This window comes from Contarinia nasturtii, unplaced genomic scaffold, assembly GCF_009176525.2.
Source record: "Contarinia nasturtii isolate CC-2019 unplaced genomic scaffold, AAFC_CNas_1.1 Cnas_scaffold_2265, whole genome shotgun sequence".
Classification (NCBI taxonomy): domain Eukaryota; kingdom Metazoa; phylum Arthropoda; class Insecta; order Diptera; family Cecidomyiidae; genus Contarinia; species Contarinia nasturtii.
Window position 1 is genome coordinate 1 of NW_022199588.1, and position 17,983 is coordinate 17,983.

General features: G+C 33.5%; 2 protein-coding genes and 1 long non-coding RNA gene across 11 annotated transcripts; 2 read left to right on the forward strand and 1 right to left on the reverse strand.

The window, feature by feature from the left end:
• Nucleotides 1–1,380: 1,380 nt before the first annotated feature.
• Nucleotides 1,381–12,699, forward strand: LOC116348094. Of its 8 annotated transcripts, none has more exons than XM_031778958.1 (6): nt 1,381–2,293; nt 2,354–2,556; nt 2,761–3,104; nt 3,177–3,352; nt 12,244–12,366; nt 12,423–12,699. In XM_031778958.1, exons 3-6 carry the CDS (start codon nt 3,065–3,067, stop codon nt 12,639–12,641), a joined length of 558 nt encoding a protein of 185 aa, XP_031634818.1. In that variant the 5' UTR covers nt 1,381–2,293; nt 2,354–2,556; nt 2,761–3,064; the 3' UTR covers nt 12,642–12,699. The 8 variants fall into 8 exon arrangements, 7 of the variants coding, with proteins under 7 accessions (XP_031634818.1, XP_031634817.1, XP_031634816.1 ...); XM_031778957.1 differs by having other exon boundaries at nt 2,776–3,104; XM_031778956.1 differs by having other exon boundaries at nt 1,381–1,960; nt 2,038–2,293; nt 2,354–3,104.
• LOC116348095 lies at nt 1,676–7,813 on the reverse strand. The gene is made up of 4 exons (XR_004201759.1): nt 7,639–7,813; nt 5,391–7,215; nt 5,066–5,308; nt 1,676–4,847 (listed from the first exon to the last, which is right to left on the reverse strand). It is a non-coding gene; the product is annotated as an uncharacterized LOC116348095 (long non-coding RNA).
• Nucleotides 12,700–12,869: 170 nt separating the features above from the next.
• Nucleotides 12,870–15,796, forward strand: LOC116348092 (CAAX prenyl protease 1 homolog). Of its 2 annotated transcripts, none has more exons than XM_031778955.1 (4): nt 12,870–13,101; nt 13,259–13,333; nt 14,557–14,894; nt 15,196–15,796. In XM_031778955.1, the coding sequence occupies exons 1-4, from the start codon at nt 13,009–13,011 to the stop codon at nt 15,737–15,739; spliced, it is 1,050 nt and encodes a 349-aa protein (XP_031634815.1). In that variant the 5' UTR covers nt 12,870–13,008; the 3' UTR covers nt 15,740–15,796. The 2 variants fall into 2 exon arrangements, with proteins under 2 accessions (XP_031634815.1, XP_031634813.1); XM_031778953.1 differs by having other exon boundaries at nt 12,874–13,101; nt 13,259–13,765.
• The last annotated feature ends 2,187 nt before the right edge of the window (nt 15,797–17,983 follow it).

Sequence of the window (17,983 nt, forward strand, 5' to 3'; positions counted from 1 at the left end):
CATGAAATCAATTTACAAATGTGTTTTTAGTCCAGGAAGTGACATCGGCCACCAATCAGCATCAAAAATCAAATCATCTTATACAGAATTTTACGCTCTTCAAAATGATACTAGCCACTTTTTAATATTTTCCATGTGGACACACCCTAGTGTACACTGTTGTAATTGAATTTCGATTGATTGCTGAACTCCGTCTTGTACATCCACATGCTCTTGTAACGGCTCAGTTTGTTGGCTATTGTCCACAGTCACATCCAATGGATGATTCTCTTCTTCTTCTTCGTCTTGATCTTGTGCCGGCTCAGTTTGTTGACTATTGTCCACAGTCACATTCAATGGTTGTCGTTGACGCTGCGAATTGGCCCATTCAGAATATATTCGAATTCTTTCATTCGTTTCATTAACGCAAGTACGCTTCGGACGCATCCTTAATTATAAAATGCGGAAAAAAAAGAAACAAATCGATACATATTCGTACAATATCAAAGAAAGATCTTGGACAACAAACAAGCGGAACAGAACATAACCAAACTTCAAAAAGCAAAGAGAAAAAAAATTGAACACGTGCCGATAGCGATAATTTATTTTCGAAACACGACAAAACATGAATTTTCCTGATTTATTTTGGGACTTGGATGAATTAATGCACAGGAAAAATCGTTCCGTTGGTCTGATTGACAATTGCGTCTCACTTTCTTTGATCGTTTAGATGATGAAATTATCAAACACGTTTTTTAAAGTTTAGAATATTTTCCAATTTGTTATCAATTTGTTTGAAATCACGACAAAATATGAATTAATTCGATAATTATTGAGGCTTATTTGATTTTGAGCACAATAAAAATTAATTACGGTTTTTTTCCCCCTTTGAGACTAAATTATTTCAACTATTCCGAATGGAGCTCGCTGTGTAAGTGCGAAAGATTATTTGACATTTCGTAATAACAGTGCCGACAAACTAGCTGCTACTGTATATGTGTATGTGTATGTAATTGCGCATAATTAATTCAATCTGAAACAATGACCAATACACTTTGCATTTATGTTTATATTGGTCGCGTATATACAAGCAACTAGACGATGCGCCATCTATTGGTGATTGTTTTAATTTTCATTCGATTATATCGTTGTTTAAATGGTTATGAGCAAACAAAAGTCATAAACAAAAAATGGATCCACCAAATTTGAATTCAAATATTTTCTCCAATGCTCAGAGATGATAAAAAATCAAACAAAAGTATTTCAATGATGATGATTTAAATACATATGATTAAAATGTATTTATATTGAAGAAAAAAAAATCATAAAGCCACCGTTCATATTTATTACATTTATCAATCGACAACGAAAAATGAATCAATTTAATTGAAAATTGACGATGTCGTGTCTGCAGTTATTTTGAAAGAGTTTGAATTTCAAGTGAAAAAAAAATTAGAGCAAACAAAATTTTATGTCAATAAGAAAAAAATCGAGATGCTATTCTTCAAAATAAATCGTTTACCTTCAAAAATTCAAAACTCATAAAGAAGCAACAAAGAACTATTCACCATATATAATTCTTGAACTATGCGTTCATATAGCACCCACCATCATCTGAAAAAAAATCTGTGTGAATTAAAAAACTTTGATTAAACTGTAGAAGACAACAGTTGAAAAAAACATTATTTTTCTCAGTTTATTTAATCCTCTTATATTCTAATTGAACAGTGTATGGTATTGACTTATCTGAACCTATTCAACCTACTGATCCTCTTATATTCTAATTAATAAATGAAATATGAATGGTATTGGCTGATTCAAGTGCGTGGTTGTGTTTGTGTGAGCGCGTTTGTTTGAATTTTTATCATTATTTTAGACCGTCTGGAATACTTGAAAAGATTAATTGGCCAAATTCCCTTACATCCGATACAAATATATCATCACGAATATCATTCAATTCAATGTCATCAGCATCATCTGGGTATGAATATCACAGCGAGCTTTTTTACACGTTCCATTTAAGTAAGAACTCGATGTTTCTTGATTTTAAAATTTCAGTCAAATCACCAATACCATTGAAGAGCTTCTGTACAATGAGGAAACCTATATTAAAGCTTTGAAACATGGCATCGATGGTTATGTGAAAAATTTCCATCGAAAAGATATGCCACCTCAGCTGCGTGGACAACAGTATCGCGTCTTTGGCAATGTTAATCGAATCAAAGATTTTCATGAGAACATTTTCTATCCAGCCCTGAAAGAATGCAATATGGACATTGTTGAGATTTGCCACACATTTCTTAATTTCATTGAGGTTTATTGATATTATTAGAGATGATTATTTAGAGATGATTCATTTGTCCTTTGTTTACAGAAAGACTATTTCTATATATATATATATATTGTATGCGATTAATCATCAAAAGTCTGAAAAAATATGTATTGAAAATCGCGACTATTTCAAGCAAATTCAAAATGAAATCGTCGATAAGCTTGGTGTGAATAGTTTTTTAGTGCAACCCATTCAACGACTGCCGAAGTACAAGTTGTTATTGGGTCAACTATTTTCGGAACTCGGTAAGCGATTCATTTCAGTCTGAAATTTTCAGTGCATGACGATAGTATTAAAAATGAATTGGGTGCATGTTGTTTGGCGGAGAAAAGAATTCAAAGTCTTTTGGATACATTAAATGGATCAATGAACATCAATGATATTGATCACATTGATTGCAGTGAAGTGAGTTGAACTTGATACATAGAATTTTAATTTCAAATTACCAGTAAACGAATCACTAGTTGCACACACTGTGCCAAGGAAAATTTTGTCTAGTCGATAAATTTGACATTTTTGAGAAAAGTGAGCGTCGCCGATATAAGGGCAAGGCTTTCCAATTCGAAAAATGCGTCATTTATACGGAGCAAACGAACAAAAACATACTTTCATACCGTGGACACTTTAGACACATCACACTGGGGTTCACATTCGAAGATCAACGCAACTATTTTCGATTATACAACGAACGAAAAAGGTAACCAAGAAATTGAATTTTCATCGGATGCACAAACTGTTCAACTATGGATTCAAATGCTTAATCGTACCATGATTATAGTCGTACGACATCAGGGTGAGCTAAGATATAAGCAGGCATATAAGATCATAGTGTCTGACTAATTTTACACTATGTTAATTCTAATAGAAAAGAAGAAAACTGAAGAAAATCACAAGGTATCCGAGTCGAGTCCCCTAGAAATTTTGCTACGCAATACCACATCAGGTTTACATGATCTGGCCTTGTCCACCATACATGCAGAAAGCGTTGATTCGTCTAGCGGCAGCGAATTGCAACGAAATACAATGAGTGCAAACGCCAAGGTAAGGTGTTCAAGAATCATGATTAACCTTAAAGAATTTTACGCATATAATAATTCTAGTAGAAAAGAAGAAAACTGAAGAAAAACACAACGTATCCGAATTTTTAAATAATTCTATTTTTTCATCAAGATTTTGTAATATTTCATTTTACTTTTCCGCACATACCTAATGTGTAAGGTATTGAAATCGGTCGAAAAACTAAGACCATCCTAAAACATGTTTTCTGCCATCATGTGAATCAGCTGTTTTCTCGATGTCCGAATTGCAAAAATTTGTTAACATTTGATAACTTTCCTTCAAGAAACGTTGCTAATTCAAAATCTGACTTTACAGCATGATTGCGGCTGGCCAAAAATAGTAATTATTAGATTTTGAGCAACTTTGATAGGGTAAAGTTTCATGTCTGGTGTGATGCCTATGAGAAACATTTCATTTTATTTTTCCCTCAAAAACGAAAATTTTGTATGGGAAGGCAATAATATGAATTGAAATTTCTTCAAAATTTGCTGTGATTATGTTAAGCTTGCTAATTTTTTTTATTGCGATGTAACTCATTTTTTTTTCTCAAAATCCGAGTGAAATCCGGGCGAATCCCTGCAAAATAAATTGTTTTAGTCAAAACAAAAATATTGGCTTCAGACTGGGTTGGCAAGTTTACACGTTTTTTGGTTTCACCACGTAATTTACGTAATTTACGTCGAAACGTAAAAAACCCAAAATATCTGGAAATATAATTCGGAAATTGGGATAACTGATGAATGTTTATAAGAACTGATGAAAGTCAATTCTCGAATGAGAAAGGAATATTCTCAATATTGAAGCGTAAAACATTTCTTCTCAAACAATATTTTGGTACTTTTCTGGGCAGCGAAATCATGAAAAAGTGTCTTTCCTGCGTTTCACTTCGAAGCTGATGAACATAGCGTTACATGGCGGCTTAAACATGTAAACTCAAACGAATATTTTCCATTTGATAGTTTATCACACAACTAAATACGTAACAGACTTTCTGAATCATCTTACATTAAGACATCTTACATTAAGAAAATATTTATTTTCAAAGTCGACGTAATTTACGTGCCAATTCGACCATGTAATTTACTTACTTAAATTACGGTAATAATTACATGTCAAAAAATTCTTCTTTTTTCAAATGAAAAACCCTAGCAAATGAGCAGAATTTCGGACCAAAATTTTTTTTGAAAATTTTGTATGGGATTTTGAATTTTCTTCAAATTTTCAGAATGTTAGTTTTTTCTAATAAAAATTCCCATTGCAAAGTTCCACGGCATTAAGATATCCTACAGGCATTGATTCCATACAAAAAATCCAATTTTTAGTAATTTTTGTATAAAAAGTGTGTCAAAAATTATTTTATTCAAATTCAAGTAAAAGATATGTAATAAATCCACAGTGCGGAAAAGTTCATTTTAATGTTATTTCTCTCACCAGGTGAATTCCGATGTTGTCAGCATTACAAGTATTAGTAAGTATACTGCCCAAGGATTAATTGTTAGCGCAAATCACCCATTACCAGGCCCAAGTTTACGGTCGAATTTGGGGTAGCATTCGTGTGTAGTTTCAGTCAATTTTACCGTCGCAATGGAAAGAAAAAAAAGATAAGAAAGCACAATTCAATTAGACTGATATGAAAAAATTGACTTGATTCATAATCATCATTATGCTATTGTATATGCAATAGACTCCACTTACCGAGTACAATTTATACCAAGAGGTACTCGTACCTTGGCAAGGCCACAATCAAGCCTAGCGAACTAACAAATAATTGTTATAAACTAATTTCTAAATTTAGTATTGTTTGAATGTTGTTGAATGAGGGCTGCTACTATGGCTGCTGATTTCCATTCCCATAGAACGGTAGTGGCACATTGTTGGCATTGTGGCGAGGTCTTCGTAAATTCGGATGAACCGTCCGCTTGAACACCACGCATTCACCTACCGAATGATACAAGAAAAACATACACCGAATGACATTGCAATATTTTTCAATTTGTATCAATTTCAATTAATTGCATACTTTTGTACAGAATCAGCTTCGCTGCTGCGATATCACGATGCCATACAGTTGTGAGCATTGGTTGTGCTTGAGCAGCTCCCTCGATTTCAACGTTTACTGCGTTTGGTAGCCATGTTTTGAAGAAGCGACGCTTCTTTGATACCAAACGACTCGTATTCCATCTTGGAGAGTTGCAGCAATGACATCGCCCATATCTCGCATCTCACGCCACACTCTTGCGATTGTTCGTCGTAGTTGTAATAATCGTTTGCTCACATTGCTTACGATGAGCGGTGGCAGACCAACAATAGGATTCGGTACACAACCAACACATACCTTATACCGATGGCTTCGAGTTGCTAGTGGAAATCGTTTGAAGCACAATGGACAATGTTGTGATGTCATATACTCATCGACCATCCGAACGATACAATTTCCACGTTTCATGATGGCTGCAATCAGTTTGCGAGTGCCTGGGCATCGCACGTGTTTTTTGATTTTGATCGGTGAGTTGGCTGGTGTGGATCCACTGGCTCCCATGTAGAAAATTGCTGCTTGATTGCGTGTCAGTTTGCAAGCCGTTTTGTCGATCGCACGAACCGAGTCGATATGCTTGTCCAATCCCAAGCGTGCATATTGCTTACACGTGTACGTTTCAATGCCATCATTCATAACTCGTAGTCGATGTTCAATATACGAGCGCCATGATGTTTCTCTTGGCGATGGCATTGTACCCAGAGTCGCTGCAACTCGATTGCGATCAGCTTTCTCGTCGTATGTAAATAATCGGGTGATTCGTTCGGCTTCCACCGCACTGAAGCGTTCTAGGTTTTCATGCCCGGGTCACAGCCAATAGCATACTTCAATTTGTTCCCTTTGTACATTTTCATGATTTCAGCATCACTTATTTCGACTGGTGGTAATTTTGGCTTTTTGTACATCATCGAAACAGACACACCGTCCGAACAAATTTGGAAATCGAAATACTTTTTGAAATGTACCAGTTGTTGAATTTTTTCCACATTGAAAAACAGATTCCAACTTAAGATTTTATTTCTGCGGAATTCGTTGCTCGTTATGTTGATCGAATTGGTCGTTTGCGTTTTTTCAAACCGCACTTCAATGGCACCAATTTTACACTGGCTAGGATGGTGTACAATGCGTCGGTATCGATGCGAATGTGACGACGTTGGAAACTGCACATTGGTACAACGACAAAATTTTTAATTTGTGGTGCATCACGACGACATTTGTACTCATTGTGATACCATTGGATTTCACGTTGAATATTTATCCACATACGAATCGAATGGAACCAATTTTCGCTGACATATTCTTTAATGTTGCAATCTTCTGGTGCACCTAACCAACGTAGCTCATCCAACAACTCGCCCAATCGAAGCTGTCGCTCAACATCGTCATTCGTGTTGTCTTTCCGATGATATGCGTAGTTAACGGCATTTTTGATGTCAGTTTCGTCTTAATATGGCAATTCATTGAGCGAGCCGTACAAGTTGTTAAAGTAGTTATATCGAATTGCATTGTCATTGAGCTGGAATGTCTTTAGCTTGAAAAAATTTCTTAAACGGGATTCGCAATGCGTTTTCAAGTTTGTTCGAACGTTGTCTTCGTATTGTTCATACAAGTACTTGAAACTATTACCAAATCCACCATTTTTGGGCCAATCGATTCTAGCAGCGTCTACCAACTGCCGAAAATCCGGTAGCATAAGAAAGACTTTGTCGATGTTGTCACGTAGCCTTAAAACAACGTTTAATCATGCTGGATCCATCATCCCATCCCATACAAAAAATTCATAATCAAAGTGATCAACAGCTTCATTCACCTATTCACAAACAAACGAACAAACAATCGAATCAATTCATGCAAATACAATAGTGCAAAATATCGCCCGTAAATTGCGTATAGAAAATGATGAAATAATATTTAAAACAAAATAGATAGAATTGAATAGAAAACATACTGAGAAAAATATTAATCTCCTTCAAAACTACTAGATGTAAGAATATAATTATTTTGTATTTATTTAAAATATATTCAATAAACCACCAAGGCGAAGGAACGCTGTTCGGTGCAGTTATTATTATTATATAATATCGAAAAATTGAATTTGATTGTCATTAGCGAAGAATTGAAATGAAAAATTATTCGGATGATATGATGAATTTATGATGAAATATTAAAAAAGAAGTTGATGTTTTTTTTATTCAAAGCAAAAAACTGAAACAAATGAAATTTTTGAACTTACTTTCATGAGAAAGAGTAATGATGCCAGGCACGCAATTTTCGTTGCTTTGATAGACAGAATAGAAATGATCACGATAATAACATCGTGATATCGTTCTCGGATAATTGATGGCAGTCCTTGCTTTATACACCTTTGGTCGGCGTTTGGATCTGCTGCCTTGTGGCGACCCATTTTGCAGTCTATTTCAAAATTAAAAAAAAAACGGAAAAAAGAAAGAAAAAATGCGTTAAATAATTATATAAACAATTGAAGGTTACACACAACGTCAAATCGCAATTTCAAAGCACAAAACACACACAATAGAGAGTACAACAATAACAATGATTGAATGGCCAAACAGTTTAAATCAACTTGCCTTGTGAGGATTTTTCGCTAAACTGAATTCGATTCGCAATATTCTGACAGTCAAAAATCCAATGGCATCAAATTCGAAGTTAATACACAGTCAAATTCACACAACAAAGACATATAAAATGAAGAATGCACTTCCACACAATTAAAATGAACCTCCTATCAATTCGATACAAAATACACTGTAATGCCGCTTTGATTTCTTACTGTGTGACTTTGGAAATGTTCTGTTATTTTAAAAACAAAACAAGAACAAGCACAAAATTCACCGTAAATAAATCTATTCTTTGCAAATTCACAATATCTACGTTGAAATTAGAAGAAAGAATTCTGTTTGTTTGAACTAAAAATCCACAATGCATTCTCACAACAAAGCACATTTTAAAATGTAAACAAATTATGATGTTTGCATCTTTTTTCAAAGTGACGATGGTTGAACGGCAACTGTCAAATTCAATTCGAATGTCTTTCAGATTTCGAAATTCGAAATTCATATACGTTCATGAATACGAAAGTATTTAAAAAAATAAATGCCAAGTGCCGTTTAAAAAAAAATTCTTCTGCAGAAAATTAAATCAAATCACTCAAATCTAATTTGTTTGCAGAGAATGGATTTTCTTGCGGTAAATAAATCATTAAATTTGAAATACAAAAACTTAACGTACAATACACATATTGGGTGGCGATCATATTATACGGTCAGAGTATGTTTTTGTATGGTAGTAAACAAGTGGAACGAATCATTCCATTGGAAGTTGTAAAATCTACGTTCCATTTGACACGGAAATGACCACTTAACCGGGCCAAAGCGTTACATTTTTTAACGTTAAAATGTCCTAAAAAGTAAGTATACTGAATTCCTAAAATTCGAGTTTTGATAAATTGTTTTCTTCTTAGATTCTCAATTACCTAAACGAACGTCAACATGGTACCACGATTATTTACAGTAAATATCACATCAATACTTTTCTTTCTAAGCTTCATATAATATATTGTGAAATTTTAAATTAAAAGTCAATTGAACGGGTGAAGGTTAAAATGAGCTCAAATCTCGACGACAATAAAACGGCAACATATTTTTTTTTGTATGGAGTTGTTGTTGTCATTACAACAACAAATCTATGTGAAAAAATGCGTTTCGCTGTTTCATTTTTGTTTCAAGTTTGGTTTGAGCTCACTTCAATTCTGACTCATATATAGGTAAATATAATAATTTATGTTTATTTTAATGATTTATTTTTGTAATTTGGCCTTCCCACAAAAAAGCAGTGACGAACTTAAATTGATAGAACGGTTTCAAAATTCAGAGAAATATTACATTCAACTATTAAAAAATACGACAACCATTTATTTAACCGACCTGCCAGACGATCTCCGTACCAATTTATGCACATTTCTTAAATCATTTCAACAAATTACGAAATTTCACGCAGAAACATTCCATCCAAAATTGCTTCAATGTGAAATGAAGACCATTTGTATCTGTGATCTGATTAAAGCACATCTTGATCAATTAGAATTCAACATTTATCACAAATATGCTGCATTCGTTCAAGAGTCACTACAATTGATTCTCAATTTTCACCAAAACTCTTCCGTAAGATTTTTTTTGCTCAAATTTTGTCGTTTGTCTTTGAGGTGCATTACATTTTTTTGTGCGCACCTCTCATTGGTTGATTCAGCCGTTTTCAGACTTGGTTTGATTTAGTCGTTTTCCAGTTATAACATTTTTTTATTCTATTTAGAATAGTATTAATTAGAATATATTTTAGAATATTATTAATAGTACGCCTATTGATTCAATCACGATTGGTATTCGCTTACTATTCAATGGGCATCAAATAGCAAGTTTATATGAAACTCTCGGAGACTCGGTATAGAGCACTTAAACAGTGAAAAAAGTCCAGATCGTGATTTAGATAATATGGAATGCGATTTTTTTCATTCTGATTTCACCAGGTGATACAGAAAATTGAGTAGTATTTGAGAATCGAAGAAAAAAAATTTAATAATTTTTTTCATTTTTCGCGATTTTTTATACCATCTATATGGGAAGCTTGTATGAAAAACACGGAAGACCGCTGAAATGGCAAACGCCAAATATATACGGACCTACGACAGTGCCATTTCAGCGGTCTTCCGTGTTTTTCATACAAGCATCCCATGTAGATGTGAAAAATCGCGAAAAATGAAAAAAATTATTAAATTTTTTTTCTTCGATTCTCAAATACTACTCAATTTTCTGTATCACCTGGTGAAATCAGAATGAAAAAAATCGCATTCCATATCATCTTAATCACGATCTGGACTTTTTTCACTGTTTGAGTGCTCTATACCGAGTCTCCGAGAGTTTCATATAAACTTGCTATGTGATACCTATTGAATAGTAAGCGAATACCAATCGTGATTGAATCAATAGGCGTTTTAATAAAATTTCTATTAACATTCTAATAAGAAATCTACTAACATTCTAATAAAAAATCTACTAAAATTCTAATAAAAAATCTACTAAGACCTAATAATTAGTAGTTGTTAGTAGCTAGTAAAATAATAATTATTACTTCTTAGTGGCTACTAAGAACTACTAACCAGTAAAGTACCCAAAGTGTCACAAAAAGTTATCAATTTCACCTATATAGATCGATGTAATGTGCCGAAAAAATAAGTTTGTGAAAATAAGAGGGGCCCAATCGAAATAGGGGGGGCAGGGGAGTACCCCACCATGTCAAAAATTCATCGGATCAAAAAATAATGTACTACAAAGTTGTTCAGAATGATGAGAGAAATTTTTTAGGACCCCTGCCCTCCAAGTCCCCCCACCCCCCAGGGGGGTCGGGGGGTCATAACCCATCAAGGTATGATTTTTTCAGCCTGAAACCTCGAAATTCGGAATCAGCATGCCAAAATACCCTAGAAATGATATTCGTCTCGAGCCCATTCACCCCAAGTCTCCCAATAATTCAGAGCCCCCCCATTAGGGTAAAATGATAAAAAGTCGACTTTTCACTTTTTGGGTGCGGAATTTCGCACTCAAATGTATGGCCAACTATAGCTAATTTTATCCGCACATTTCATTTAGACCATTGCCCATCCTCTCCCATCACCCCCAAGGGGGGTCCCCCTACAAAATTTACGAAAATTTCGAAAAATACCCCGAAATTGGGTCCATACCCCATCTAACCCCAAAATTAATTACATATTCGAATTCCTCGTGAAAAATTACCTATAGGCTCCATACATTCTCAATCTCTCTTGACCTATGTTTCACTCCTTCTAACTTGAACCTTCAATTCGGGTCGGAAAGTGAAAATACCCCATTTCGTTGAAACTTCACAATGGGATATTCACCCCTTATGACTCAACTTGGCATTTAGGTTTCTTCTAATGAAAGTTACGCATATCAATGTAGTTTCCATTGGTATATAGTTTTGGCCGCCCTGAATGACCCTGTTTGGAGGGCGGGGGTCAGAATAATATAAAAATGAACCCTTGCCCTCCGAATTATTTCGATTGGGCCCCCCTTATTTTCACAAACTTATTTTTTCGGCACATTACATCGATCTATATAGGTGAAATTGATAACTTTTTGTGACACTTTGGGTACTTTACTGGTAAGTAATAAAATAATAAAAATGATGAAACTAATAAAGTAAAAAAAATTCTACTAATTAGTAGAAAAATTAACACCTATGCTATGCACAGTTTCTTGAAGATCTTCTAAATGAATACAAATATAGAAATCTTTTTGCGGACGATTTCAAAACAATTGCTGCCGTGGAAATTAAGATGAAAAAGGTGCAGAAATTTGTCGTGGAAAACTATATGCTGAACTCAATGAAGGGAACATTGGTAAATATTTGAAAACTAGGGGGGAGACACAAAGAATAAATTCCGAATCCACTATTTAAAAATCCAGCTATTCCACTAATCCAAAAACACAAATGTGAAATCGAAACTATTTTTCCTATTCCATGCACTGTTTCCGCCAAAAATGCTAATTCTGCTATTCCGCACTATTCCACAAATCCATCAATAAACGTCAAAAGAAATGCCAAATGGATATGAAGTGAAACAATTTTTGCTATTCCATGCACTGTATCGCTATTCCACGCGAATCCATTCACAGACGTTACTATTTCATTGCAATTTCTCGAATCTTTACAATAAAAGTCTTATCCTATTACGTGTCTACCCCCTAGTTTGAAAATAGAAATCGAATTCTTTGAACTCTAATTGAAATTTATTCAATTTTAGGAGGCATTTGTTCGAAAATTTGGTGTTATTACATATTCCGATGAGATCTCACTCGACTTCACGAAATGCCGCATTTTAATTCTTGAACGTGGTCTCGTTTGTGTGAGAACAACGCTGAGTACTGTATGTTCTGTTTGAAAAATAAAAAATATTTTACATTTTTATTGTCGAAATTACAGAAAACCAAAACGGAAAAATTCATCGATCAAGTGTTTTCTATACCAATATTAAACATTGAACTGCATGAAAATGATATTTATCCCAGAAAAATGCGAATTATAACAGGAAATTCCACTCACATCAATTACACCGTTACATTTTCAACAAAGCAATTCATGGACGCAATTCTTACTCAACGAAATTCTTCAGATCATCGATATTGTAACGATAAATCGTAAAACACTTATTTTCAAAAAATGTATACAACACAAAAACATTTCATAATCTATAAGCTGTTTTAACACATTTGTTCAATAAAAAATTAATATCTTTTTAATTAAGAATTTTACAATAATTGCAAAATTTTTTAAATAATCATTCGAATGGTGCCCTCTTGAAGATGCAGCGGTTTTATCGACAGTTTTTTAACACATTATTTGAGTATTTTTGTAATATGAATGTTTCCCAAACGAATTTCGTACGTGTCGCCATCTGGTGTATAAATGATGACAGATTGATGCAAGAGTTGGTTTTCGTCTTGTCAGCAACATGATTCCATATGCTTGGATTGCGTCAACTTGTACAACTGATTAAAACCGAGTAAAAATGGCTTTGCCGACCGAAGATGTGCTTCTTTATTCCATGTTAGCATTTATTGTGGTTGAAAATTTTATTGAAATTTATTTATCACTACGTCAGGTAAACCATATATTACAGAATTTCTGAGAATAAAAAAATGATATCAATCATTGTATGATTATCATTGGTAGATTGAATCATAGTATTTCATCAGATTTTATTAATTATGCTTTTTATAATTTTGTGTGCTTAATAATAATTCGGTATATTTTTTCAGGTTAAGGTCTACAAAGAATCGAAAAAGGTTCCAGCTGAATTGGTAGATACGATAAAACCGGATACCTTCGAAAAGGCTCGTGTTTATGGATTGGATAAAGAACAATTTTCCATTTTCAAAAGCATAATAACCGATGTTATCATTGTGTCATTGGAATTCTATTTTGGTTTTTTGAGTCTGGTGTGGCATAAATCACAAGTATTTGCGCGTCGTTTTAATTGGGATCACCAGAACGAAATTATCATCAGTTGCATTTTCATGATCATACTGAATTCTTTGAATTTATTTAAAGATTTACCGTTCAAAATCTATGGAACTTTTGTGCTTGAAGAGCAACATGGTTTTAATAAGCAAACGGCAATGTTCTTTATCAAAGATCAAATCAAAGGATTCGTTGTTGGACAATTCATTTCCATTCCTATATCATGTGCAGTCATTTGGATTGTTCAACGTGGTGGCGATTATTTTTTTGTATGGTTATGGCTATTCACCGGCGTTTTAACATTGGTACTTATGACTGAAAATAGTTCTTTTGATTTTTCTAATATTTCCATAATAAGAACAATAATAACTGTACCGAACAGCGTTGCTTCGCCTTGTGGTCTATTTAAAACATAATATCAAAAAACTATGAGAAAGTAAGAAAGTGGTGTGTGAACACATGAATAAAAAATTGTTAAATTAAGAACAATTTACAAATTAACTGAAGAACGATAGCAAACACATTGTTGAAAAATTAAGGCTTTGTACAATAAGAAATAAGAATCTGCAAGTTAGGCTGGACCACACACTTAAAAGATACTGTAGTATTGCTGAGAAAATTGAGATTTGGTAGCGGAAGAATTAGCAGTGCAACAAATGTGAATCAGTTTTTACAATTCCAGAAGAATGAATTATGTGGCTGTACCACGAAGACCGAGTTAATTTCTATTTGTAATATGAATACTGTCAAATTGAAACGACGATTTACTCTGTAATATGCTTATTTTTAGTTTGGTTCAAGTTTAGATCGAAGTTTGTATCGAATATATACATAATATATCATACTGAAATGTGTTGATCTAATATAACCGAGAATAATTTTGAAGAAGAAAGACACTTGTGCTCTCTTCTCAAGCATAATCATTTGTAGTAAAAGCAATCTATGTTCATATTCCGGTATTCTGTAGCTATTCCAGGTCATTCTCATAAGTGTGTATAGAAGAAATTGTTTTTGGATTGATTGGATTCTTCTCTATAATTCTATTATTTTTACAAAATAATCCATTTTAATTTGCTTTTTTTCTGGTCATTTTCAGGTACTTATGACTTTGTATCCCGTGTTTATAGCACCATTGTTTGACAAATACAGCCCACTTGAGGTTGGACCATTGCGCACATCAATCGAAGAATTGGCTGCAAAATTGAAGTTTCCACTTGCACAACTGTATGTAGTTGAAGGATCAAAGCGTTCAGCACATAGCAATGCATATTTCTATGGATTATGGGGCTCAAAACGAATCGTTTTATTTGACACGCTTCTTGTCAATAAGGGAAAAACACAGACAACGGAAGGTGTTGATAACACGAATGAAACAGAAAAATTGACTGACGATGAACATTCCAAATCTAGAACTTTGCTTAAGCAAACATTAAGGTAACATTTTTTAGTCAAATTTAGCGGTAAAATAAGCAAGTTTGATAGATTTGAAGGAGCAGCTTACTTCTACTGTCGAAATAGGATGAAATTCAGATTATATCAAATGTGCGCCAAACCCGAATTAAAAACATTTTCGACGATAGATGATAGGAATATGATCTTAATTCATAGTTAGCTTTCTAACTGAGTCTTTTTTATTTCATTTTTTTTCTTTCATTGGTGACTTTGAAAATGACTGAAATTACACACATATGTGGCGCTATTTTGACCATAAATAATGAATTGTTTATCTCTTCAGAGCTGAGTCCGAAGAAAAAGAAACTGAAAATTTCAAAGAAAATTACAATGAAAATGTTGGCAAAGGTTGTAAAGATGAAGAAGTTTTGGCTGTACTTGCACACGAACTTGGCCACTGGAAACTTGGACACGTTACTAAAAATATCATTTTCATGCAATTCCATTTATTGCTGATGTTCGTCACATTCGCCTATCTTTTCAAATATGATCCACTTTATCGAGCGGTTGGATTTCGTGTTGGTGAACGACCGGTGCTAGTTGGTTTGCTTCTGATTGTATCCTACGTTTTAGGCCCATACAATGCATTGATCAATTTCTTAATGACAATTGTTTCGCGAACATTCGAATATCAAGCCGATGCATTCGCGAATGATCTCGGTTACAGCAAGGAATTGGCCAAAGCACTAATTAAACTGAATATTGATAATTTGGGCTTTCCCGTTTACGACTGGATGTATTCAGCATGGAATCATTCACATCCAACACTGCTACAACGTATTGATCGACTAAAAGATATCAACAACGATATAAAGAAGTCAAATTAACCTATTGTACTCCAAGTTATAAAAAGAGAAAATAAATCAAAAGCATTTCTATTTTCATTTTTTTTACTTTTCTTCTTTGTATGAGCAACAGTTATAAATAAATAATTGGTAGATTATGAAATATTAGTGTGTCTTATTATTTATTATTATGTCTCTTTTGATACCCAGAAGAAAAGAATGGAAAAAATGGAAATTAATCAAAGCGTAATGGAACAAAATGGAAAATGAATCGAAGGAATTGTAGAGTAATGGAATGAGTATAGCTGTCGGATTATTGTTCATTTTTTTCACTTTTCGTTGTGGTGGTCTTTGTTTTTATTGCTTTTTATGTTATGTTTTTCTCTTTCTCTCTATACCAACATTCAATCACAACTTTCTTTTTTGAAAATTAACTATTAATATAATATTTCTGTTACAAGTAAATAGCTAATACCATGATGAATGGAATGTAAGATCATTTTGTTGATGTTTACGCCGATGACACGCACACATACGAATACATTATTATTATTATGTATGCTTCATTTTTGGTGAATTTTGCAAAATTACATCGGCCTTAGGCATTATACAATACACATATACATATGTACACTCAATTTTTCAATATTTGAATGAACCTACATATATACAGCGCACTCTTTCCAACTTTTTCTGTGTCTCTTTTGTTGTAGTTGTTGTCCCTTTCATTAATTGAGGGTTTCGACTATTCATTTGCTACTTATCTTTTATTTATTTTATTCGCTCTTTTCGCAAGCTATACTGACGGATTATTGTTCATTTTTTTTACTTTTCGTTGTCGTGGTCTTCATTTTTATTGCCTTTTATGTTATGTTCTTTCTCTCTATCTTGCACGCGCTATTTTTCAGTCGATGTAAACTGTTATTTTAATTTGTATATCTTCATTCTCATACTTTCGTAATTTAGAAATATTATACATTTGATTATTTTGGTGTAAGTGTGAATTAACGCAAAGATATAATCATATCAAGTGGCTAATGAAAGAATTACGCATGATCATTTGAATAATTATGAAAAATGTGATTAGATTACCATTTTAAAATGTATGGCGGAAAAGGGTGAATAGGTACGATAGAGATAATTTAATTGATAAAAAATACAAAATGAAAACTGAAATGAATCTGCTCTTAATCGTGATAATTGTGGCAATCGTATTTGTTTAATGAAAATATACTGACATCGTTGTATGCAATTAAATTTAAAAAAGGTAATCGAAAATTATATGAATTATGGACACCTGTGTAACCCAACACAATGGCATAAATATTGGGGAGCATTCGAACCAATATATCGAATTAATTAAATACATGATGTCAAAATGAATTTTCTATAATATTTTTTGCTGCTCGCATATTTTAAAAAACAAACCACTTTGAACTATTTAATTTTCAGTGTGACGAATAGCATTGCTCTTGATTGTAGAACTTTTTCTAAACAGATTTTCAATACGAATAGAAAAAAATTCGATAAACGCTCATCAAAAAGACAAGGGGCGTAAACTATTATTTTCATATAGTAGCATTGAAATCGGTTGCGTTATGTGCTAAGGGATCAACACCAATGTCTTGTATATTTAGTTTCATTCTAGTTTCTTTTAGTATACAAACAAAAACGCAAATATTCTGCTAGTATTTCCAGTATTGAGTCAAATGAATCGCATTGCCAGTGTGAAGACATTTATACGGAGAACAATAGAAACCTTGTTCTCACTAAACGCAAATATCACAGCGGACGGCAGTTCGCGCGAGTGACGAAACCACCTTAGTGTGTTGAAAAGTCGACTTGCTATATATACACGTAATTTCCAAATTCTAGCCTGGAAGGCCTTTAGCCGCGATTGGTGTATGGTTGGGAAGCCATTGGGCCATAGATCAAGAAAAAATATAAAAGTTCGAAAATCGGTCCACCTGTCTTCAAAATATGGTCCTTTCAAGAAGTCCATAGATGGCACTAAATGAGGTCAACGACCCCTGAAACATCGATATTCGAATTCTAGAGCTCAATACCTTTCCAACGACCCCCTAACCGTCAAAATCGATCAATCTTTTCGAAAAATTCCGCATTTTGAAAATTTAATATGATTTTCCTATAAAAAATATTTGGTATATCTGTCTGTGCGCAATTTTGCGTAGTTGTTTTTGATCTTTTTGAAACGTTCTGTGATTAAAGTACACAAAAAACTAAGACTTTTTTGTTCCGGCACTTTTCGATATGGCCGCCATGTTG

Coding starts and splice junctions, on each gene's coding strand:
- LOC116348094 (XM_031778958.1), top strand. CDS start 3,065: ATGCTTAATCGTACCATGATTATAGTCGTACGACATCAGG. Junction 3,105..3,176: donor TATAGTCGTACGACATCAGG/GTGAGCTAAGAT, acceptor TAATTCTAATAG/AAAAGAAGAAAACTGAAGAA. Junction 3,353..12,243: donor CAATGAGTGCAAACGCCAAG/GTAAGGTGTTCA, acceptor ATTCAATTTTAG/GAGGCATTTGTTCGAAAATT.
- LOC116348092 (XM_031778953.1), top strand. CDS start 13,009: ATGGCTTTGCCGACCGAAGATGTGCTTCTTTATTCCATGTTAGCATTT. Junction 13,102..13,258: donor TTTATTTATCACTACGTCAG/GTAAACCATATA, acceptor ATATTTTTTCAG/GTTAAGGTCTACAAAGAATC. Junction 14,895..15,195: donor TTGCTTAAGCAAACATTAAG/GTAACATTTTTT, acceptor TTATCTCTTCAG/AGCTGAGTCCGAAGAAAAAG.